Source organism: Lygodium microphyllum, chromosome 25 (genome assembly GCF_053477565.2).
Source record: "Lygodium microphyllum isolate KBCC chromosome 25, Lygodium_microphyllum_v1.1.10, whole genome shotgun sequence".
NCBI lineage: Eukaryota > Viridiplantae > Streptophyta > Polypodiopsida > Schizaeales > Lygodiaceae > Lygodium > Lygodium microphyllum.
The window spans coordinates 6,469,805-6,494,686 of NC_141159.1; the positions used below are offsets into that span (position 1 = coordinate 6,469,805).

The following is a 24,882-nucleotide window of genomic DNA, read 5'->3' on the forward strand; positions in this document are numbered from 1 at the left end:
CCTCAACTGCAAAACCAATGGGTTTCTGTATATATACTTCCTCATGAAGTTCCCCATGTAAAAATGCAGTTTTAATATCCAACCGATGCACAGTCTATCCATAATGAGCAGCCAAAGCAACCATAGACCTAATGGTCGTCATGCGGGAAGTAGAAGCAAATGTCTCCTCATAGTCAATGCCTTTCTTCTGTGCATAGCCTTTAGCTACAAGCCTTGCCTTGTATTTGTCAATGGATCCATCTACATTCCATTTCAGCTTGTAGACCCATTTTGTTCCGGCAGAGACACTAAATCCCATGTTTTGATTCTTAGTGATAGAATCCAATTCAGCTTGCATTGCTGCCATCCAATGCATACTCTATTGTGCATCCTCAAAACATTCAAGCTCCTCATCATCAAGGGTGTTTGTTGCTATAACAAACTCCATGGTATGTGCAATATCATGCATACGATCTTACCTTCTAGTGTGACCAGTCATGGGTGCATCCAGATGACTATCTTTCATAGTCTGTAAATACTATCTAAGCATTTGTCTTGCCTCCTGACTGTGCATAAGCTCTTGCTGAATTTCAGTTTCAGCACTTTGCTGAATATTCAGATCAGCCCATGGCTGATTTTCTGCATTTTCCAAAGGAGTAGTTGGCTGAACATTGAGTTCACTTGTTGAAAATCCAACTGAATCACCAAATGTAATGGGCAGTAGCCCTTCAAATACATCATGGGCAGCCTGATATGTGTCTAAACCAGTCATGGACAATTCTGATTTTTCATCAAATAGTACATCCCTATTGACAAACACCTTTTTAGAAACAGGATCGTAGAGTCTGTAGCCTTTGCTCTTACTGCTATATCCCACAAAATGCATTTGACAGCCTTGTTATCCAACTTTTTTTTAAGTACCTATGTTATGTGTGCATATGCAAGGCACCCAAAGGTATGAAAGTATCCAACAGAAGGTTTCCGGCTGTTCCAAGCCTCAAAAGGTGTAATTTTCTTCAAAGCTTTAGTGGGGCATCTGTTCGAAACATGGCAAGCACACATGACAACTTCCATCCAAAAACTGTATGGCAAGCTCTTTGCCTGTATGGCAAGCTCTTTGTCTTCAACATATATCTGGCCATCTCCATGAGTGATCGATTCTTCCTCTCTGCAACCCCATTTTGCTGTGGAGTATAAGCAGTAGTGTACTGATGGACAATGCCCTTCTGCTTCAAAAAAGAATTGAGCATAAAGGACATGTATTCCCCCGCTCGGTCCGAACAAAGAGTCTTAATCTTACAACTAGACTGGTTTTCAACAAGTGCAATAAAAGCCAAGAATGCATCATACACTTCTGACTTTTTAACCAAAGAGTAAACCCAGCAAAATCGAGTAAAGTCATCAATAAAAGTCACAAAATAGTAACATCCTCCCAATGACTTTGTCTGCATAGGTCCACATGCATCTGAATGTACTAACTGCAACTTGGTTGTTGCTCTAAAAGCAACATCACAGAAAACGAAAAACGATGCATTTTTCCCAAAATACATCCTTCGCACAAGTGCTCAGGAGATCTCTCCAGTGGAGGTAATCCATCTAGCATCTGTATACGATGTAAGAGCATCAAGCTGCCAAAGTTCACATAGCAGGAGTATATCACTATGCCTATATCATAGCAGAAGTAAGAGCGGATGCCAAGTATGTTGACTGATCAATTGAAAGAGCATCCAACTCGTATAACCCATGACATAAAGTGTCTGTCAAGACCAAAGTCATGTGTTCTTTGTCTCTCACCATACATCTGTCATCATCAAATGTGACCTGCAATCCACAGCGTGCCATAGAAGAAATAGAGAGCAGATTCTTCTTTATGCCTGGCACGAACAAAGCATCCTATAGGCGGAGAATAGAGCCATCAATGGCTGTGAGCACAATCTGCCCAATACCTTAATAGGGTATGATGTGCTTGTGATGTGCCAGAAGTCCCATAACTTTGCGGAGCATTTTTTACTTAGTTGCCTTTGCCTTTCTGTCTAGCCATAAAAGCCTACTTAGAGGCTATGGCATCCACACCACTATTTCTTCTTGTTTGCTCCTCCTCTAGAAGCAAACTCACGAGCTGAAGAAAAGTGATTGGTTGTGTGGCAATCCTCATGGTGAGGTTTAAGGCCATATGAAAAGTCAAGTACGAAGAAGGTAATGAGTTCAAAGTGGTAGATATTATCTGTGCATCTGAATAGTACTCATCAACAATCATGAGTTGCTCTCGCAAGTCCTAAATTTTGTTCAATTGATCCTGAATAGAATCACCTTCATCCATTTTCAATGTCTCTAGCTCTTTCTTTAAGAAAGAGATGCAAGTCTCATTCTTGCCTGCAAACATCTGCTCCAAAGTTAGCCAAGCTTCTCATGAAGAAGCTGCTGAACGAAAGTGGGGAATGATTGACCGCTGAACTGCCAATGCAATTAGCGACAAAGCCTGTGCATCCCATGTATCCCATGCTTTTTGAGTTGTTCTTCTTTGGGGAAGTGGCTAAAGTGGAGCAGGCTGAGGTACCCATTGTGCACGTCCTCCTGAAGGAGGAGTAGATGGAGTCACAATTCCAACTCTAGCTTCTTCTTCACTGACATAATCCCAAAGATTTTTCGTCACAAGTACATTCTTCATCATGAAGGACCAAAGTGAATAGTTATTTCCATCCAATCTATCCTCCTTGGATATATACGTGAAGACATCTCCTCCCTGATTTTCCATGATAATCAATTACCAAAAGAAGCAAGAGAGCAATGTCGAAGCGGGACTAAACTGAAAATCTGAAAATTTCCAGAAATTGCAGGAAATAATTTTCTGCAGTTAGTATATAGAGGTACACTCTGTCAAACTGTCTTTAATGCGCGCAGATCAAGGTGCAATCAATGTTTAGCAATAGTGTAACAGCAAAATTTACAAAATTTCTTACCCTAGATTTGTTCAAAACAGTCTATCAATGACTATAACTACAGTATATATGCCAATGTCCTCAAAAAACATAAAAGCTCTAAAAAAATTTATGAATGTGCCCAAAAATTTGCATCCAATGTGTCCCAGATACGTATCCTGAATTCTGTGCCTACTACGTAGGAACCCCCTCTTCCAAAAATTTATTCTGGAATAAAAGAATAATTTTTTTTTAAATACCTTAGTAATGACGGGTTATCACTGACCACAGGCGGGTGTCAGGGGAGTGGTCAATGTGACTGACATGAGGACAGTCAGGTTGGACACCACATGCGATGTCAAAGGCGGACAGCGCTCCCAGGCGAGCTGGCAGGTATAGGTAGCGCTGCTGGTGGACGTGACAACTACAGGTAGGCGGGAACTGGCGACTGCTGACGGGCATAACGACTACAAGCAGGTGGCGCTGGGGCTTTGTCTGACGGGCGGCATAGAGGACATGACAAACTGTGCTTTTGGAGACATTTTCCATAGACAAGCTGCAGAGGCGAGCAGCACTGGCGGGCTAGCGCAGGAGGCTGCATGACTGACAGGTTGTGTTGTCAGGACGGGCAGAACTGGACTGAGCAAGGAGCTCCCACTGATTGAGCGGAATCTGGGCTTCAATTGAACAGAACCAATGATGCTCTGATACCAAATGTGAGAAGAAGGCAGGATCGAAGCTCAGCACAGAAATCAGTAGACAATATGAGAGTGAAGTACGACACCCAATGCAATAGACTAAAAGAGTGTAGTCTGAAAGTATAAGGTACAACCCTTAAACCTTAGGGTTGTAGGGGGTGTTCACACCCGAACACGGTAAGTGCCTGTAAGTGTGTGTCATAAGCACATACGAAATAATACCATAAGTATGGGGGAAAAAACCTCTCCTACTGAGAGTAAAAAGTGCCCTAGTGTCCTACTGATCACCGACACTTCTATGTGAGCGTAGGCATAAGTGAGGCATGAGTGAAATACCCAACAGTCTAGAACTTGAAATTCAACAACTAAAAATTTTGGAATTTAGAGAACTCAAGAGACCAACTTTCAAATATTAAATTTGGGGTAGAATTTGTTTTCCAAGGAGCAAATTGAAGGCCAATCCCCAAGTAAACCAAGGGGAAAATTGATTTGAATGCGGCATGCTGCTTGTTATGGACAGAAAGATGTGTTGAAAATTGAAGGAGATCAAGTTGGATTTTAGCGTACTTAAACCTTTAGCAATACAAGTTCAAGAAATACCATAAGGGGCACTAGTTTTGGGGCCAATAGAGTATCCAACATCTAAGACTACGTAGTAAAATTTGTATTTCAGTTTATGTGAATTTTATTATTGTGTTAATTTATGCTTAATTAGATAATTTACCACCCTATCAAAGAAGGAAGGTTAGTTTCATGGTTCCATTATTGGGATACCATCAACTTCCTTGAATTGGTGGGCCCATGGCACCTAATTGGAAGTCAAAAGAAATCCTTTAATGCTGAATATATAATCAACTGAGCAATTCAACAAGAATATCCTCATATAGTGAAATAGAACAAGGAGAGTGATGATGCCTCTCAGTCTGAAAATTCACAATGTGTTGGGAGAAATGCAATGCCTGATCTTGGACAAGGCATATAGCACGGGCAATAAATAGGTAATATTAGTTTAGACCAAAATGTGGGTCCTTCTAGACCTATTGAAGCTGATGACTAGCGAGAGAGAGAGAAATCTAATAACTAGTTTAAAGATTAGCTGAGGACAATAGCTGAAGTGTCTATGTAATTGGCAAAAGATCCTCAATTCGGTTCTTGAACTCCTAAAGGAGTGCAACAAAGGCAAAAAGAGGAAATTGTCTTCAAAAGCTCTAGGGTAGCAAGATGTACTTAAGGAAAAGCCAATACAATAGCACGATGTTCCAAATGTAAATAATGAGCATTCGCAAATGATGCCAATGGAGCAAGTACTACAAATGCAAGGCCAACTTGGAAGTGCTAGTCCAATGTTTTTTGGACAGCAAGGCATCCATGCTATGTGGGACACCCACAATACTTGGGTGGTAGTTTGAATTATCCAAGCAATGGATGATAATGCTTCGGCCATGGGGATGCAAGAATTAAATGAATTTGGTATGCATCCACCTATACATAGTATGCAAGGCCCAATGTATCTAGGTATGGTAAGCGGAATGAGAAACCAATGTATAGCAATGTTGGCATGATACTAGGGTACAAAACAACAAGTTTGGCAATGCATATATGTAGCTCACTGTATTTGGGATTCATGGTATTAATGTTGCTCATGCAAATGCTCCCTATAGTGCTAGTCATGAGGGAAAATTCAGCCAATGAACCTTTTTGGCAACAATGTGGAAGTTCCAAGGATCTATGTGGTCCAAAGAGACAAATACCTAGAATCTAGTGGAGGTTTCGAGGAAAATGAAGTTAAGAGGTAAAGTTCCCATGTGCTTCTTGGTGAACTTTTGGGCTTGTTTCACCTATAGAAGGATGCAAATGGATGGAGGAGGTTGACTTGGCCGATCCCTCAATGTTGAACTTTACCTTGATACATCCTAGCTAGAGATGACTTTGCAATCAGACTCATTTCAAGTTCAACAAAGCATAGAAGGTCTAGAGTATTGCCTAATGCTCAAGGGAGAGGTAACATCTCCATCCCCTAGTCATGGACAACTTAGTTATGTAGTGGACCTTGGATATATTGAGTTTGTATCCAAGGTACTATATGCTGACAGTATTTGCGCCATTGGGATCACTAATTATTGTACTATTCACTGTTACTTGATGTGCAGATGTATATGGTTTGCACCTAGGCTCTGAAACTATACATTTGCAAGACCATGGACATATATGAAGTATATGCAATACACGGAATGTATATTTAGATGTGATGTATATTTGCAAGGCATGTATTGGTTACATGGATAGCATACAATGTGCAGTTGCAAATGATGCAAAAGAAGTACAATTGCATAAGTTACATGTGGTTTGTAGTTCATGTATGCTCTAAATGGCTATCATGTGGTATGCTCAATTTATGCATTACAATGCCTTGGTGTCAAAACAATGTTGGATTTTGGTATATAGATGCATCCCTTATGGTTCTAACAATGGTTATGATTCTTGTGTATGGATCGTACTAGTTTAATTAAGTGGCTGGATTTTCATATGTAGAGGGCATGAGCATGGTTGAGCAATAGGTATACATCATGTTTAGCTATGATCTCAACATGTATTTCCAGTAGTAGCAGCGGATGCTTTTGACAAATTGTAGTGCAATCAAGGGCAATTGCAAGAATTTCAAGAAGGAACACAAGGAGGGAGGGAAGGTCTATCACAAGGATGTGAAATTTTGATTCTTTGCTTAGCATTTGATTAAGTATTAATCAAATGTGCAAATGTGAGGTGCAGATGTGATATGCCAGTTAGTTATTCAACAATGATGGACCAAGGATATTGAGATCTCACTGGTCAATGGATGTCAAAGACAAAAGTTGTAATAAGTTGTACTTGATAGGAACTAGGTGGTCCCTAGTGACAGATTTTGACCTAGATAATATTTTTAGCCATTAATGTTAGTAGTGGCATTAGGAACTGAGCATTAGTTAATTAATCAATGCCAATCCAAGGGCTAATAAATACTCTCAAATACTTGGGCAACAAATTTGCCTAGCCATTTTAATTGTTAGTTGATATTAAAAAAATTTGAGCAAGAATAAATTATTAAATTGATTTTCAAATATTGGGCTGAAAATTGCGTTAAAATGCATTTAGAAGGTTGCCACTTGGCAAAACTTGCCCATGCAAGTGAGAGACTCTTTATATTGGGCGTTGCATTAATGAAAAACAAGCCTATTGGAGCCTCATTCCAACCTTGTGGAGATTAGGAGAGGAAGAAAGAGAACTACTACTAAAATTTTCCAACCATTGGAGATTGTCAAAGTGCTGCCCCTAGCTGATCAGGAGGCCTTTGGAGATAGGTGATAGCTCTTGTAGGCTGTCTATAGGCAAGTGACAACAATTTTGGGACCCACAAGAGTAAGCGACTGCATGTTGAGCTCCTGTTGATGGGGAGACTCTAGTAAATCAATCATTCACAACAAGGTAACATTAAACTTCAGCCAAGTTTGGCGATGATACTCTGAAATTTCTCTCTCCAACTTTCTCTCCATTCTCTCAACCAATTCACAACTTCCTTCCATAGATCTTGGCCAAATTCAGTCCTCGGAGGGTACAATTGAAAAATTTCTGTTGCTAAACCCTTATTTATAGCAAAAATTAGGATTTACCAACCACCTAGGGAAGAGTATTCAAAATTTAGGGCATAGAACTTGAAACTCGGCAACTGAAATTTGGGGATTTTCAAAGATTTTCAAGAGGCTAGCCAGCCAACATTAAGTTTTGGGCAAAATTTGTCATCCAATGAGCAAATTGAAAGCCAATCCCCAAGTAAACTAAGGGGAAATTTGGTATGAAGGCTTGTTGGTTGTTATGGACAACTAGATGTATTGAGGATTGAAGGAGATCAGGCTGGATTTCAATGTACTTCAACCTTTGGCAATACAAGTTAAAGAAATACCCCAAGGGGCGCCAGTTTTGGGGTCAATCAGGTGTCCAATGTCCAAGATTAAGTGGTAAATTTTGTATTTTAGTTTATGTGAATTTTATGCTTGCCGTAATTTGTGCTTAATTTGGCTATTTGCCACCCTATTCAAGAAAGAAGGCTAGTTTCAGTTCTACTGCCGAGACATCACCATCTTCCTCAAGGAGATAAGCTTGTGGTTATCTCAAGGAGCAAACACATATATTTTGGCTTAGTGTAATTCAGTTACAGCAAGGTCTATACTTGCTAAAAACAATGTACAACAAGAAGCAAACGATAAAATATATCACATAACAATAGTAATAGGAGTGAGGAACATGAATCCCCTCCAAAAGGGAACTGAACACATGGTTTTGAGTCACCAAATGCTGAAAATGCTTCAGGACAGGAGCAATAAATGTGATCAGTGAGTATGCAACTCAATCACGTGCACCTCTTCAAGTCCAAGGTGCTTAGGAATCAAATGCGATGTTCAACTCATGGTTTGCAAGTGGTGTTATGAACTTGGAGCAATTAATTCAGTAACCTCAATTTGCTGAATTTATGCAGTTGGTTCCTGATGTTAAGGGGAAAAAGGTTGCTTTACATTCTCAACACCCAAGTGAGGCTCATGGGCAATCTTTTTGGTCAAAAGTATTACATACACTAGCACTTGTAATGCTGAATGCACAAGGAACTCCAGTTCAGCAACGTGTTCATCCATTTGGAAATAATGTGCAGCATATTCCTTAGAGACAGCAAGCAATTCCTCAATCATCTATGCATTTAGGTTATTTTGGGGTGGAACAATGTTTCACGCTATGGATGCTACTATACCCACCAACATTGGTGTGCAAAATGCAGCTGATTTTCAGTCACCTATGCTAGGTGTTTAGGGGAATTATCATGGGGCATTGCAACCCGAAATCCACACTAACATATATGGAAACACTAGTATGTAGAGTGCAGGGCACTAGTTGCATGATTGTCTACCTTGACTGGAATGCTTTTATGCTTAACATGTGTCACCATTATGGCCCTGAAGTTGGGCTCAAATGTTGCATGTCATTTTTAGGATTTGGCAAATTGAAGTATTCATGTGCATTTTTGTTTGACCAAGTGGTGAAATTCAACTCGTTAATATGACTCTTATTTATAAAGGCATTCTTTGTTGTAGCAACATGAGTGATACTGCTATAGGATGGGTAAGGTAGGTAGGTTGGATAGGGTGGGAAAGTGAAGTACACTTGGGAATTAGATGGAGTGTCACCATGCAAGCATGAAATGTGCACTATAGATGCAAAAGTGGAAATGGACTAACTAGGCATGGGTATGGTGAGTACATGAGTAGCCCATGGAGAAAGGATAAGGATCAATCATCATGTACACATGGGGTAGAGGATGAAAATCCTTGCATCTAAGAGGCCTAGAGATGGGGAGGTGAGTGCCCAAGGGAACTGCACAGGATATCCATTACTGTCATCCTAGGGTAAAAGGATATATTCACAAGTATGGAAGGCACAATATTAAGGGTGGCATTCCCCCTAACAATGTACCAGGGTGCAAAGTGGCATTCATCTAAGGATAGGTGACATGGGGTGTAGAGAAAGCGAAGGAACTAGGACCAAAGATGGAAAACCAACTTTCAACGTGCTAGATGTAGAAGTGGAGTGCAATCCTAAATTATTGAGTGCAAAAGAAAGAGATTCGTGAGACGAGAGTGGGATGGGAGGGAAGTGTGATAGAGAAGTGTCAACTCCATACTCATAAGAAACAAAAGATACAATTCCAAGTATACTTATAGATGTATACAAGGCATGCATGCTATGATGGAGCAGCCAGGATATTTTGGTGGAAGTACGATTTTTCATGCTATGGTTGGACAAGGACCGCATATGGAAATGTATAGCACAAATCCCTATGGTATACGGCAGCCAATGCATGGTATGCAAGGCCCAATGTATTCGGATATGGCTGGAAATATGCAAAAACCTATGTATGGCAACATTGGCTTGATGCCTAGGGAGCACAAAGTAGCATACTTGCTAATGCATCTGCAGCCCCGAATGCATATGGGGCTCAAGGAATGAATGTTGGCCATGCAAATGCTCCGTTTGGTGTTGGTTTTGATGTAAATTCAACAAGTGACCCCTTTTTTCAACATTCAGTGTATGACAACTGGACACCCAAAGGGGCAACAGAAGACTATGATGAGGGTGGAAAAGCAATGAAGTTTGAGTCCTTCACAGGTGCACAAGATAGGATGAAAGCTTTGATTTTCATTCAACAGTTTGATGCAGCTTATTCAGAGGAAAACTTCACCAAGTCCTTGAAGATTCGAAAGGCAACCACTTTCTTAAAAGGGAATACATTGTAGTGGTGGTCCACCCTCTTAATGCAAGGTAGAGCACCATCAACATGGGTACAATTCAAGCAAATGTTTGCATTAAATTGATTGACAAGTACCTTTGAAATGGACATCATGACAACTTTTGGATGCTAAGGAACGTAGAAATTTGAAGCAATATAACAAGAAGTTTTGGGATGCATTGCTACCTATTACTTCTTATTGCCCTGTACCCCTTCATAAGCAAGTAGAAAAATATGTTTGTGGGCTGCCCAAAGAAATCAAAGATTTTTGCATTAAATCCACCGTGTCTAGCATGTCTTAGCTCATAGAGACTACTGCTACAGCCAATACTTTGCTATGTGGGAAGTATTTGGACTTCCTAGAGAGTGGGGGGAAGCCCAATAAAAAGTTGATTAAGGCTGAGGAAAGGGGAAGCTCTGAAAATCAGCCTGTAAAGAGGCCAAAACAACAAAGAAAGGGCTCAAAAATATTGAAACAACATAGGAAATTGATGGCTGTAAACAAATGTTTTATTTGTGAACAGGAGGGTCACATTGCAAGGGACTGTCCCAATAGTTAGCAAGCTGAAAAATCAAAAAATCAAGGAGATTCTAAAGAAAAAAAGCCCAAAACATCGGTGGAATTACTACCCGATGTTAGTGATTAGCCCAATGATGATGCTACTAAGTTGTGCAGAGCATGGGGCAAAACTAAGGATCAGCATGCATTGATTTTCTTTGATAAGGGGACACGAGTCAACTTCATCTCTATAGACATGGCAACTCGTTTAGGCATCGGAGAGAATGAGATTAGACCCATGGGAGAAGTTAAAATGGCATGTAAAGGCCATGTAAAGCCACACCGCTCATTGGAAAGCTTCAGTTGCATATACAAGGATATGTGGACAGGAAGGTCTTCACGAGGACGTAAAATTTTGAGATTAATCAAATGTGCAAGATTCTTTAAGCACATGTGATGCACATGGCAGGTATTTCATGGTAACACGCCAAGGACGCCGAGGATGTAGTGGGTGTCAAAGAAAAAAGTTGTCATAAGTTATGCCAGCTGGACTTTAGGGGTTAATTGGTGCCAGTTTTGACCCTAGGACAGTTATTTGGCCAATAAGTGTTAGTGGTAACACTAGGGACTAGCATTAATTAATTAAATAATGCCAGTCTGGGTCAACTGAGATTAGGGACCGCTCCAGGTTGCAAATGGTCTAGCCAATTTAATTATGGATGGATACATTTAATTTTGGGCAAGATCAAAAGGGTTGAAAATAATTTTCAGGATTATTTAATTCTGAAAATTAATTAAATGGCTAGATAATGCTGAAAAATGGGTTTAGAAGGCTGCCACCTAGCAAAAATGCTCATGCAAACTAAAAAAACGTTTTTGGGGGCTGGTTCTCAACCATTCAGTTAGTTTACAGCTAACGAGAGAGAGAGAGAGAGAGTGAGTGAGTGAGTGTTGCTGGTCCATTTTTGAATCAAAGAAAAGCAATTTGCTGTAGAAGACAGCTATTTGGGGACCTCAACAAGCAGGGGACAACATGGAGTCACATTCCAAGGCCTGGCAACAGCATTGCTGATCAAGTAATAACATTTTGGAGGTGCCTAGCAGTAGGTGATTGCATTAAATGCAGGCTAGAGCAGGCAGCAAGCAGAATTTAGGGTTTTCTCACAAAGAAAATCAGATTTCTCTCTCATCTTGGCTCTCTCTCACCTTCTACAACCCATTCTTAGGAGATCTCGGCCATTTTGAGTAGATCTCAGCCAAATTTGGAGAGCAAAGAGATCTCTGCTGTAAACCTTGAATTTCTACAAAAATTAGGGTTTGACATCCACCTCGGGACCCATGCCAATTGGTGAAGGCATCCTACACTAAATTCAACACCTGAAATTTGTGTAATTTCAGGGAATTCAGATACCAGCCCATTCCAAAAATTTGGGGCAGCATTTGGCTAGTTGGTAGTTCCATTTGTGGAAGTCTTGGGTGAAAAGTCAAGGGGCAATTGGCCCGAATTGATTGTTGATTATTGCTACAACAAGGAGGCTTTTGGAATAGCAAAGGAGATTGTGAATCTCTGCTTGTACTCATTCCATTAGCAATCAATTTAAATAAATACCGAAAGGGGCACCAATTTAGGGGCCAACAAGGTATCCAATATTCAAGATTATTAAGATAATTTGTGCATTTTAAGTTATATTCATTTACTGATTGCTGTAGTTAAGTGCTTAATCAGGGAATTGCCGCCCTTTCTAAAAAGGAAGGTTGGTTTCAACTACAAGGCCGCATACTGGATAACAAAACACAAGCTGTAGTAGACGCCAAAAGGAGAAGCAACCTATCACCTAGCTCCAAGGGCTGAAAACGCAAGGCTGACAACTAAGAAGATGGCGTGGACAACTGATGACTTCAAGTAGACAAAAAATAAAGCAAGCTGAAGACTCCAAGCAACGGGGCGGTAGCTATAGGCACATTGCCAGGTGTTGGAGGAGGAACGGCTATAGTCGCCAAGGGTTGGATACCCTCGGTGGTGGTTGATGGTTGAAAACTGCATAGAGGAGTGAGAAACCTACATAAAAGGATAGGTTGAATGGTGGGCCGCATGTCTATCTATAGATATTGAAGGATCCTCCCAAATTAGGGTTTTGCTTATGGGACATAGAAACTCTCTAGGACTATGTCCTATTTAATGGAACTTTTGGTAATTTACATGTTTTGGGGCTTGTTTTAAAGAGCTAATCAATTTTTAATGCATTTTTAGCTCAACATTGTGGACCTTTCCAACTTACCAAGAAGATAAGTAGTTTGTCTTATCAATTGTATTTATCTCCGGACATTGAACTTTACATAGTATTCCATATAAGTTGTTTGAAAGAATGAATGGGACAATGTGAACTAATCATTTCGATCCAGGAAATCCTGTGTGACTAGAAGACGTTGCTCATTACATTCCACTTAAATCCAAATTGGTTCTCAAATATAGGACTAAACAATCCTGTCAAACCATTTTGCAATATTTAGTCAAGTGAAAAAACTACTGCGAGATGGAGGCAAATTGGCAATAGATACATTCATTGAAGAGTCACTTTCCTAACACTCATCTCTGAGGATATTGTTGAGAAAAATAGTCATTCATAAAGGGGGGATTGTTACATCCTCAGATATCTAGATGGACACTAGCAGCATTGGCCATAGTGGTCATAAAGTGATCTAGTGTGAATGCCATGGGGGCACTTTACAATGAGGGCAGCTGAGTCGTAAATTAACCATATTATGCACATCGTCCTATGATCACTACTCTTGGGCTCTTGGTCAACACGCTGAAGCGCTTGCTCACTCAAATGGTTTGGGCTAGTGTTGTCGAACGCTAGCTCTTGGGACATGGCTGCAACCCTTTACACTACTAGTTCCTAAGCTGGGAGACATCACTCTAATATCCATTCTCTTTATGTTCTTTGCCATGGGTATGACTTGAGTTGTGTCTTCTGTGCAAGTGGGATCCTAGGGGGATGTTTCAATTTTCATCTTGGAGGACCTAAGTTCCCATCCCTCTCATTAAGCCAAGGCATAGGAGATGAAAGGGGCAATGCAAGGTATCATGCAAAACTAGATGAAATACAAAATGTAGTTGTGTTGCTTGAGCAATGCCCTCATAGGTGAATTATTCACTTGCCGATTTTTTTACAAGAATGGTCATTAAGATGCAAACAGATAACGATGTGAATGCATGAGTACATCAACATAATGATCTCCCTCTCTCACCATGGAAAGGTGGAAGGAGAAGCAAGCGCCATCTCTTACCCCATAATGTTTAAAGGGGGAAGATAAGCACCTAATGAAGAAGAGTGAAGTAGGTGGCCAAATGGAAACCTGTGAAATGAATGACCCCTTGTGGTAGCCCCAAGAAAAGCTGTAACTTGGCCTCTAGAGGAAATGCCTCCATGCTGGTCCAAGAATGAACCTTAACCAAAGTAGAAAAACTAATCTGGAAGTGTCAAACCATCCAAGTCTCCACCTTGATCAAAACCAGTAGGTTCGTGCAGTTGTTGGTTCCTACCTGAAACACAAGCAATAAGCATAAGTACCACATGAGAACATAGGGCATACATACCTAAACTTTAATATAGATGCTTTAGGTGCTTCATTGTTAGATTGAGATTTTCCACTACCAAAGGGTAGGCAAGCTAGAGTTGTAAGATAGTCAAAGAACTAATGTACAGCGGAAAAGTGAATACAAGCGTGAGTGAGCCCTGCTAGAATCAAAGATACATATGGGGAAAGAAGGGTAGCTTCTTGGTTAGTGCCATGGGCATCTAACCATGAGAGGTGCTATGTTGTACAATCCTCTAGACTGGAGGGTCTCAAGGACATTGGGCTCAGCTATAGTCCAGTGGTGATATGACTTGCATGTCTTCATTGATCAAAGTGAGCACCTTGTGGGCTTGGTGGATAAGCCACACACACTGGAGCATGACCACCTCTTGCCTGTGAACGAGGGGAAGCATTGCCCTCTCATGTGCTCGAGGTCTGAGGTGGAGTAGAGGGTCAGGATTTGGGCAGCTGCCTTGGCCTTTAAATAAAATTTTGTTATCAAAATCACTAATCTTGATAATGTTGGCAGTAGCTATTATCCTGGTGGGAGGCACCTTCATCCTCACTAGCCAATTGGGTGGTGCTGTTATTGTTCTTCCCACCCAAGGCCTGCTCTAAAGTTGACTAAGGGGATTTCTCTAAACCTGATCAAATAACTTTGTGTCCCACATTAGTTGGCATTCAAATTCATAAAATGTGGAGAATTGCAGCTATGAGATGGTGTAATATATGAAATTGAAGTATTTGTATGGTATCTTATTCATATACAAAGTGACTTGGTCATCGTCTCATTTTGGTGGGCCACTAGTGCGAATTTTGCAAGTAAACACTGATATTCAGCCAACTTGATGGTCAAGTCATCCCTCTCAATGATCATGAACTCTTGGGGCACATGGTCAAGATTGATACATCAGGTACAATCACAATCTACACAGCGGTTGACCATATTTTAGTTTCAAAACCTTTCTTTCAGCTCTGTGGAAGTGGTACATCCAGATTTAAGTTGTATACACTTTCAGTTCATCAATTTGCAATCATACAAATGGAGCAAATGCAAAGTTCAATGAATGCCACCTTTTGTACAATGTCCTCATCTCTCAATCGAAAAGCTTTCTCTTCTCCCACTAAAGTGATCAACTTAGAACATTCCACCTTCACTTTGTCTATTTCTGCAATTGCCTGGTCTCTTTCACTACTGCAAATTTTATAAATCACTTAATTGCTATAAGCATTCTAAACAGGTGTGTGAACATCCAAACTGAATTATGAAAAACCAATTCTTGTGCATTAAAATCTTCGAAACAAATATTGAATGTCACAAAAGTAAAAGTTAACTTCATCAGATACCGTAGAATGTCAATCTCTTTGACAAGGGCTGTATTTTGATTCTCTATTGTTCTCAAACATGATTCATCACCTTCATAGCATGACACAAAATTTAAACTCACCACTGGATCAGCTTTTGAACAATATCTATTTAAAGCACTTCGTTTTGCAAATGAACATCTAAGCAGAAGAGGGGGGGGGGGCGATGGGGGGGGAGCAGGCAATGGAGGGGATGTATAAGGTCGAATAAGTACATAAACAAAGTATTTGATGCATGCATGCACAGTTGTGATCTCATAATCAATGGCATGTCTGCATCTGGCTGTCCAAATATATCGTGCCATAATGCAATTGGCTTTACACAACTCGAACAGAAGTTCTATGTTGCAGGATACCCATAAGCCTAGGCGCACTAGGAGACAGATTAAATGGTATCAACTTAAACCAGGTGTTATTGTTGGACATTGCTTTAATTGTGGAAAGTTAGGACATCTCACTTCACAGTGTCATTAGAAAGAGGTTCGGACACACATTCCTTAGAACCCCGTGAGACTAATTAAATAATGTCCCCAACAGGTACCAAGAATGCAACATCTTGATTTTGATGGTGCCCAGGTAAGCCAATTTCAAAAGCTTCCATGAAAACTTTATCTTTGCTGATCCAGCTCATAACTAAGAGCAAGCAGTTCATATGGATTTTCTTAACAAGATCATTTACCCACGAAGAGACACTTCATACAACGATGCAGACTGAGTATCCTAGAGGGAGACAAAATATATACAAATGCCAATATGGCTGTAAACCAAGAATTGGGAATGGGGGGACAGTCATTGTGCAGGACAATACTGCCAAGAAATTACAAAATCAATGATCATGCTGCATCAAGAAAGGGCCTGGTGTCCAGGCAGTAAGAAAAGCCCTGTGGCACTCCTCAGCACAATGTTGCATATCCATTAGAAATATATGTTGATGATCCCTCATATGCACAAAATTGGGCAAATTGTGTGTCCTCATAGGCAGGGCAGTTCCAGTATCTATAAGCTAAATATCTGCACCCCAGGATGAGGATAGACGGGAGCATGCCGAGGAAAATGCTCAAAAGATACAAAGCCGAACCTTTCCTGGTGGGCAGGGGATAGAGCTACAAGGGCAAGCTGATGGACCAAATATAGTGTGCCTACTCAAACACACAGTAAAATTTTAAAAAAACATGTGCCTGATTCAGGCTAATCTGTGGAACATGCCAAAACCACCCCCAGGATCTCACTGCTGCGACATTGCAGTCATTTCTCAAGAACCCAGAAAAGCCAGAACCAAGGTATAACAAGGATCAGTACACCACTGTTTGTGATCAGGACTAACAATTCTGACATGGTGAATAGTGCAACCATGGTACTCCACCAAGGTCAAAGATAACAATGTGAGAAATCCATAAGGATCCACACGAATACAACAGATCTAGAGAACCCAGTTCTTAGCTTATTCTTCTCATATAAAGGTAAGCAATTTACCCTTCTATGACAAAGCATCTCCCCAAAATTGCATTACAATGATTGATGGGAACTATTAGAATATCCGCCTGATCCAAGTAGTCCCCAATATGATAAACAAACAATGGTATCTCCCCTTGATCTCATAGTATACTGGACATCTACCAATGTAATGCTCCTCTGATTCTACCTCCTTGACAAAGCTTGCATAAACTACCTTTCTAGCCACCGGGCTACTCTATTTGACTCAATCTGAAAGATTCAATATCAAGGGAGTGAGTACAAGTAAGAGGTACCTTTATTGTAGCCTCCCATTAAGAATTCAAACCTGCTTCAATTGTGTATGTACTTTGTGCATCTTCATGGTTTGTCATGTTGATCCAATCCCTATTATGGGAACCCCAAAAATGTGCAGGGAGCCCACCAGACTCATATGTGAAACCCCAAAATGTCACCTTATCCATAGATCTAACTAGAGGTAAGGTTGGAACTTTAGGTGGAAATCCCTTGGAAATAATAGAGGTGCCATATGATTCTCATACAAAGAGAACCTCAACTTTTTAAGTCATTGATCGAATACATAAAGAATATGCTAATACTAAAATAGAACTAGTTGATAATTTCGTGTTGGATGGGGAAGGCATCTAGTTGGAATAAATTTTGGTCAAAGGTAAACGTTGTGTGGCTTTACATAAAAATCGGCATGTGTGTTCAATGGTATAGACCTTGTTTCTTTTCAAATCAAGTTAACAAGGGATCTTTGCCGCTCTAAAGTAATAAGTACTTTAGTTATTTTTCTAGGACAAAGTATCCCGACGCACTATACCAAAACAACCTTATAAGAGACTTTCAAAAGAAACATAATAGCAAATACAAAAAAGTGAAAGTTTATTACAAGGCTTGAGTTAAGAGCCAATCAAGAGGTCAATGATGCCAAACCATGTGTGGCTGGCTATGAAAGAAATTGCCAAAATCCTAGATCCTAAGAAAAGCATCTCTCCTCCTTATAGTCTCGAACCACCTTGTCTCCTCTTCCATCTCATTCAGAGACTTGAGAGAATCTTTGCAGTGGATATGTCTGTGGTATGGCTATATTTGGCTGTCTAAATATACCACACAACATGGCAATTAGACTCAATAGCTTACCCAAAATGAGACAAGAATGACTCCCTTGTATATCGTCATATTCAAAGGTTAGCCTCTGTTCCTAATGTTGAGCTAAAATATGCATTACTTGTTGATTAGCCTCTTAAACAGCCCCAAAACACACTAAAAATGCTCTTTTAGAGTAAAACCCTAAAACGGGGAGCGGTTCGAGAGAGTTCAGTAGTGGAAACCCTAAAATGAGGAGCGGTTCGAGAAAGTTTAGTGGAAACCCTAATTTTTGGGACGCCCTTCCACATCTATAAATAGACAGGTTGCCACCATTCAGCAATTATCCTTGTTTGCAGGTTACACCAGCCCACACAACCTCTGCTGCTGTTGGCGCCCAGTTTCCAGCTTGCAGCCTGCCTCCATCTGCTGTCCAGCCATCATCGACTGCAGCCACATCATCTTCAGCCTGTCCATTGCTGTAGGCGACAGCTCTCAGCTGCTTGTGACTGCTCCAGACTGTCCCAGACTGATGTTCAACCTGCTGTCCATCATCTCCAGGGTCAGCCAGCCTGCATTTTCAACATTGCACGCCCTGACACTCTCAAACACTGTTTCAGCCTGCTGTTTACAGTAGATTGTGTATAGTTTCCAGCCCCCAATCGGTGGTACACTGCTGCGTTTACCCAGTTTCCAGCCTCCAGACTGCTCCGTTTTGGTGACCAGCCTGCTGCCATTCACTATTCAGCACTCCTACACTCCAATTGGTAGTCACAGACTTGGGATCCGTCTTCGGCGAACGTCACACTCCGACATTGCTTTGCCCTTGAGCACACTGTACACTCTTACATTCATTTACAGCATTCATTCACTTCAGAGTTGTGTTCTCTCTCTCCCTTCTTCTGTTTGTGTTTGAGTTTTGAGTTTTGCATTTAGGGTTTGAGTTTTGCCCTTTGTGTCTGTGTCTGTGTCTTTGTGTTTCTGTCGTGGTCGTACACTCTGTGTGTCCTCAGTGCAAATCCTAGCAGTCTTCTTAACATGGTATCAGAGCCGGTGCTCTTGTAAAGAGTATCCTGCGGATATTGTTGAGAGCTAGTCTTTGTGCGAGGCACACAATATGACTCGTAACCGAATCACAATGTCCCAGACACCTTCTTCTCCAGTTCCTATGATGTCTTATTAGGCTTCTCCATCATTGGAGGCCCTAAGACGGCATTATGGACTCGGTGAGGAGGACGACACTCCACCTTCACCAGATTTCACTAACATGGCAGAGGAGGACTTTGAGAAGTACTATCGCAACAACTACGGTGATGTTTACACCCCTCCTACCAATTTTGCTACCACATCCGGACCAATTGGTGAGGCTGGCCACCTCTCTGATCATGAAGGACATACGGCATTCGAAACGTCTGGCGATCCATCTTCATCATCTCAGCCAGGTCCAATATCAGGTTTGTACAATTCTTTTGTGTTGCAGGAATCAAAACCCTCGCCTGTTTCTTCTTTTGAGGTACAGGATCCGGATGGCTTTGCGTATGTGAACTTCAATAGAGGGGGCTCATGAAGCAGACGGAATTCAGGTACATCTACAGCTTTTGTTTCATTTGAGCAGATCACACACACTTCTCACTTCCCTCCCATCCCACCCTCTTCTATATCACACCTTGATCATCTCTCATCATCTTTCCAAAATCTTGGCTTATACTCCACATCTGCATCACACACCCTAGGGGTTGGATCTACCATCTCCGCTCCTAGCACCTTTTCCTTCTCCACCCCATTCTCTACCTCTTTGCACCATGGTACTTCGTTAGGGGGAATGCCACTATTTAACACAGTGCCTCTCACCTTTCAGCAAATGAGCACACTCATCACTCCTGGGTCAACTGTGATGGGCATCCCCCTCACTATCCCCAGCTTCACATCTCCCATGACCACTCATACACAGGGGTTTCCATCCTCAGCTTAGGGTGCGTCTTCACACTCTCCTTGGGTTACACCTGCGCAGGGATTCCCATCTGCTCCCCGTGTTCCCATCCCACCTCCTTGGGTTCCTCATGTGGCTACCATGCCCATGCCTAGTCAGCCCATCCCTACCTATGGATCCAACTTGCACACTACCCGCATACCTGGTGGGCACTCTGGGGCCCATTCTCAAGTGTACTCCACTCCCCCATCCTACCCCCACTACACTTTTTCACACTATCCATCTCCAAGCACTACCACTCCTGTTGCAACGGCCAAAAATGCCTTCACAGATAAGACACGTTTTAACGGGTCAAATTTCACTACTTGGTTGAATTTCATGCAACAAGTGCATGAGTCTCAGGGTCTTTGGAACCTCGTCATTGGTCTAGAGCCTATGCCGGACCCTCGACTAGCTCACCCTAACTACATCCGTCAATGGAGAGTCTGCAATGCTACAGCCAATATTGAGCTGATGCAGGGATTGCTTCTTGAGTTTCACTCCTAGTTGCAGCACTTCCCGCTCGTGTCAGAGCGTTGGAGTTACCTTCTCGACCGCTATGCGGCTCATGATCGTACTCGGTGCATCAATCTCGACTTTGAGCTTCAAGAGTTCTCTCTTAAGGAAGGGGATGATCTGAAAGACAAGCTGGCTGACTATAGTCGGTTACTTGCCGAGTTCGCCACTACTGGCTCTCCAAAGTCAGATAACGATCAAGTTACATTCTTCTTAAATAAGTTGCCCGCAAAATACTTCAATTTCATTCAACACATCATCTCCCAACCTCGATTGCCAACCTTCTACGAGTTTTGAGTGCCAGTTCTTGCGTTACGCAAGGCTGCATGATCAAGTCCACAAGAAATCCTCATCACAGCCTTATTCAGAGCAGAGGGGTTTGGTTGCTTCTTCTTCGAGAGGGAAAACCACCAGTGGCAAGAACTCGCTAGATGCGAAGGCAAGCCAATCAAAGGGTGACTCCTCTTCCTTCGATGGAACCAAAGAATCAAGATCTATCTGGCAGCAACTCCCTAAGAAAAACCGGTTTTGCACACACTGCCAGAGAGCAGGCCATGTGGACGAGGAGTGTCGCTCCAAGGCCCAAGGTCTTCCACCTAAAAAGCCTCAGCAGACTGCTGCGACTTCAGAGTGTAGTGAGGCTACGCCTTCCGCTACTACCCCATCTGCTCCTCTAGCCCCCACATCGACTGTTGGACATGTGGCACCTGCACAGCCTCAACGGCCATCCTTCTCTACTCCTGAAGGATTGGTTGATTGGTCTGCAGGTTCTGATCCTGTTGCACTTTATGCATCTATCTCACCTTCCTCCTCACCTCATCGGGCATTTCCTTGGCAAATCCCTGCTACTGGACATACGCGATAGTGGCCACCTTCTTAGACTAGCATGTCTCTAGGTCCTTTCGGATACCCTAGGTCAGTCTAGCATTCATTTTTCCCACTCTTAGAGTCAGGCCCATAGAACTTTTGTCTCTACATTTTAAGTCTTCTGCTGCATTTACTCACACACACATACACATTTGCATCTTTGCACTTGTTCCTTCAGTTAGCTTTTCATTTTTGTTTTGTTTTGTTTTTTGGAGCATCTCACTATTGACCTCTGTGATTGCAAACTTTGATCTCGTTTGCAGGTTTTGTTTTCAATGTAGGGCTAACATGCAGGTTTGCCCAGTCCTACCTGGGCTGGAGACTTGGGATGTGCGCTGTTTCTTCATAGTTTCATCATCCTTGGAGTTTTGCTCTTCTACCAGCATCAAGGCTTCCCCTCTCGAGGCGGATTGTGCAGCATCTCTCTTGATGCTATCATGGTGGTGACTTCTACCTAGCTCTTTCAGCTGGGATGCTTCCTCCTCCTCTTCATTCCTTATGGTTCTCGGCACCACACAAAGACCGACATCAAGCTCCTCTTCCTTCTTCAGCATCTACATCCAGGTTGAGAGGGGGTTCCTACCCTTCTTGATATTCTACAAGCTTCAGCACTTTGTCTTCGACATCGGCTTCTCCCCCCTGTTGTACCTTACCCTTTGCATTGCATGATTTCATCATCTTTATACTAGGGCGCTTGGGCAAGTGAACAATTTTCCCATGAGGAACACTATCCAAGTGGCACCTGCTGCATGAGCATTCTTCAGCATGTAGCATACTTTGCATCTCATTGTGCAAAGCACCACTTGAGCGGATCCTAGGCTATTTCCACCAACGGCTGTTGTTACCACACCACTATCCTTCTTCATCACATGGATACCTCATCACCTATTTTTCCTCGTCATCGACACCCTCAATGTATGGGTTAGCTTGTACTGTTTTGTAATGTGTTGGGTGTACCCTCCCTACATCTGTCTTCTGGGTCACTATTTCTCAATCGGCCGCATCCCATAAAATTTACCACACTTATTCAAAAAAAAAAAAAAAAAAAAAAAACAACACACAAAAGTTCCATCCGCCTTTGTGGGGCTTGGTAGGCAGTTGGGCAGCCAACGTGCACCCTTTGTCCGATGCCTTGGCTGCTTTGGGGTGGGATGCCTTGGGATACATAAACATCACCATGGTTGGTCTCACCTTTCGGCTCAATTTTGGGCCTGAGAGGGGGTGTTGAGCTAAAATATACATTACTTGCTAATTAGCCTCTTAAACAGCCCCAAAACACACTAAAAATGCTCTTTTAGAGTAAAACCCTAAAACGGGGAGCGGTTCGAGAGAGTTCAGTGGAAACTCTAAAACGGGGAGCGGTTCAAGAAAGTTTAGTGGAAACCCTAATTTTTGAGACGCCCTTCCACATCTATAAATAGACAGGCTGCCCCCATTCAACAATTATCCTTGTTTGCAGGTTACACCAGCCCACACACCCTCTGCTGCTGTTGGCGCCCAGTTTCCAGCCTACAGCCCGCCTCCATCTGCTGTCCAGCCATCATCGACTGCAACCACATCATCTTCAACCTGTCCATTGCTGTAGGCGACAGCTCTCAGCTGCTAGCGACTGCTCCAGACTGTCCCAGACTGATGTTCAGCCTGCTGTCCATCATCTCCAGGGTCAGCCAACCTGCGTTTTCAGCATTGCAGGCCCTGACACTCTCAGACACTGTTTCAGCCCGCTGTTTACAGCAGATTGTGCACAATTTCCAGCCCCCAATCGGTGGTACACTGCTACGTTTACCAGTTTCCAGCCTCCAAACTGCTGCGTTTTGGTGACCAGCCTGCTGCCATTCACTATTCAACACTCCTACACTCTGACTGGTGGTCACAGACTTGGGATCCGTCTTCAGTGGACATCACACTCTGACATTGCTCTGCCCTTGAGCACACTGTACACTCTTACATTCATTTACAGCATTCATTCACTTCAGAGTTGTGTTCTCTCTCTCCCTTCTTCTATTTGTGTTTGAGTTTTTGTGTTTGAGTTTTGAGTTTTGTGTTTAGGGTTTGAGTTTTACCCTCTGTGTCTTTGTGTTTCTGTCGTGGTCGTACACTGTGTGTCCTCAGTGCAAACCCTAGCAGTCTTCTTAACACCTAACCCATGCAACCATCCTCTGTAGCCCTCCTCCAAACCTGTAGTGTCTCATGTCTTGTCCAGCTCCTTGCATTTGACACAAGTGACTCTATCTCTACCATAACCAAGCAAAGTGCCACTGCCAAGCTCTTGTGCCTACTAGCCACAAAAAGAGAGAGACCTTTCTAGGTCTAAAGTTACCCTCCAATCTCCTCTAGAATCCATACAACAGATTGTATGATACATAGATGTGTGATAGAATCGTATCACTCTAATCTTGCTCATTTGTATCCTCCTCCCCAATCTCATGGTATATCCAAAGAAGGGGCCATCCCTCAATGCCTCTATGAATGGATCTCTCCAAACTCAATCCCCAAGGTCCCATTGTAATCTTTGAAGAGACCTCCTCCTATACCCTCAATCCCTTCATCCATCCATCATGCAAGATACAAGATCTGGGTCTAGATGCCAAGTCTTGTCACAATGAGCAATAACCATAATCCTTTGCCACGAGCATCCTATAAAATCTGATTGGTCTAAATCCTCTCTCTTGTATCTGCCATTCTCATGTACCGAAAAATTCAGCACTCTCTCTCTCTGGTGATAGTAACAACTATGACAAGTATGTCTCTTGTCGTGAAGAGCCCGATATATGTCTAAGAGGTGTCTACATCAATCCCCCACTTCTTAGCATTTGATTATAAGTTAATCAATTGTGCAAATGTGACTTGCACATGTGAGGTGCATGTAAATTATTTCACAATGTGGGACCCAAGATATGCCTAACAGGTACTAGGTGGTGCCTTGTCTTAGATTTGGACCTACACCAATTTATTGGCCACTAATGTCAATGGTGTCATTAGAAACTATTAAACAAATTTTCAAGATTAATATTTTAAAATTTAATTTAATAAGCTAGATAATGCTAAAAAATGGGATCACAAGGCTGCCACTTGGCAAAACTTGCCTATACAAGCGGAAAAAACGTTTTTAGAGGCTACTAGAAGTCTGTTTCAACCATTGTGAGAGAGAAGGAGACTGTTAGAGAGCAAGAAGATGTTGTTGATATGATTTGCAGCCACCAGGGACCATTCCTACAGTAAGTGACAACAGTTTGGAGCCCTCCAAGGGCAAGTGATAACAGCCCGAGGTCCTTCTAGTGCAAGTAACAACATACAAGAGGGGGTAACAGTCTTTCTAGTAGTCCTAAGCTATAGGTAACAACTTCCATGGCTGTTTGAGCAGGGTGACAATAATTTTTTCAGCATTTCTCACGATGAAACTCTGAATTTTCTCTCTCTATAGCATTCTCTCATCCCCTAGCCATCTCTCAAGATATCTTAGTGAAATCCAACCATTTGAGTCATTAGAGGAAGAGGTTTCAATCAATCTCTACTATATCCTAATTTACAGAAGAAATTAGGATCTAACAACCACCTCAGGACGCGTGCTCAGAATTAAGGGCCTAGGACTTGAATTTCAACATCTAAAATCGAAGAATTTTAGGGAGATTCAG

At 42.0% G+C, this 24,882-nt stretch overlaps 1 protein-coding gene across 2 annotated transcripts in view; it reads right to left on the reverse strand.

Moving 5' to 3' along the window:
- Positions 1 to 24,882, reverse strand: part of LOC148013871 (uncharacterized) — an 85,747-nt gene that overhangs the window by 48,975 nt on the left and 11,890 nt on the right. For both annotated transcript variants that reach the window (XM_087666382.1, XM_087666381.1), the window contains exons 4-5: positions 15,334 to 15,403; positions 15,061 to 15,181 (exon numbers count right to left, since the gene is read on the reverse strand). In XM_087666382.1, coding sequence (XP_087522508.1) covers positions 15,061 to 15,181; positions 15,334 to 15,403 — 191 coding nt within the window. The remainder of the gene's footprint in view (positions 1 to 15,060; positions 15,182 to 15,333; positions 15,404 to 24,882) is intronic.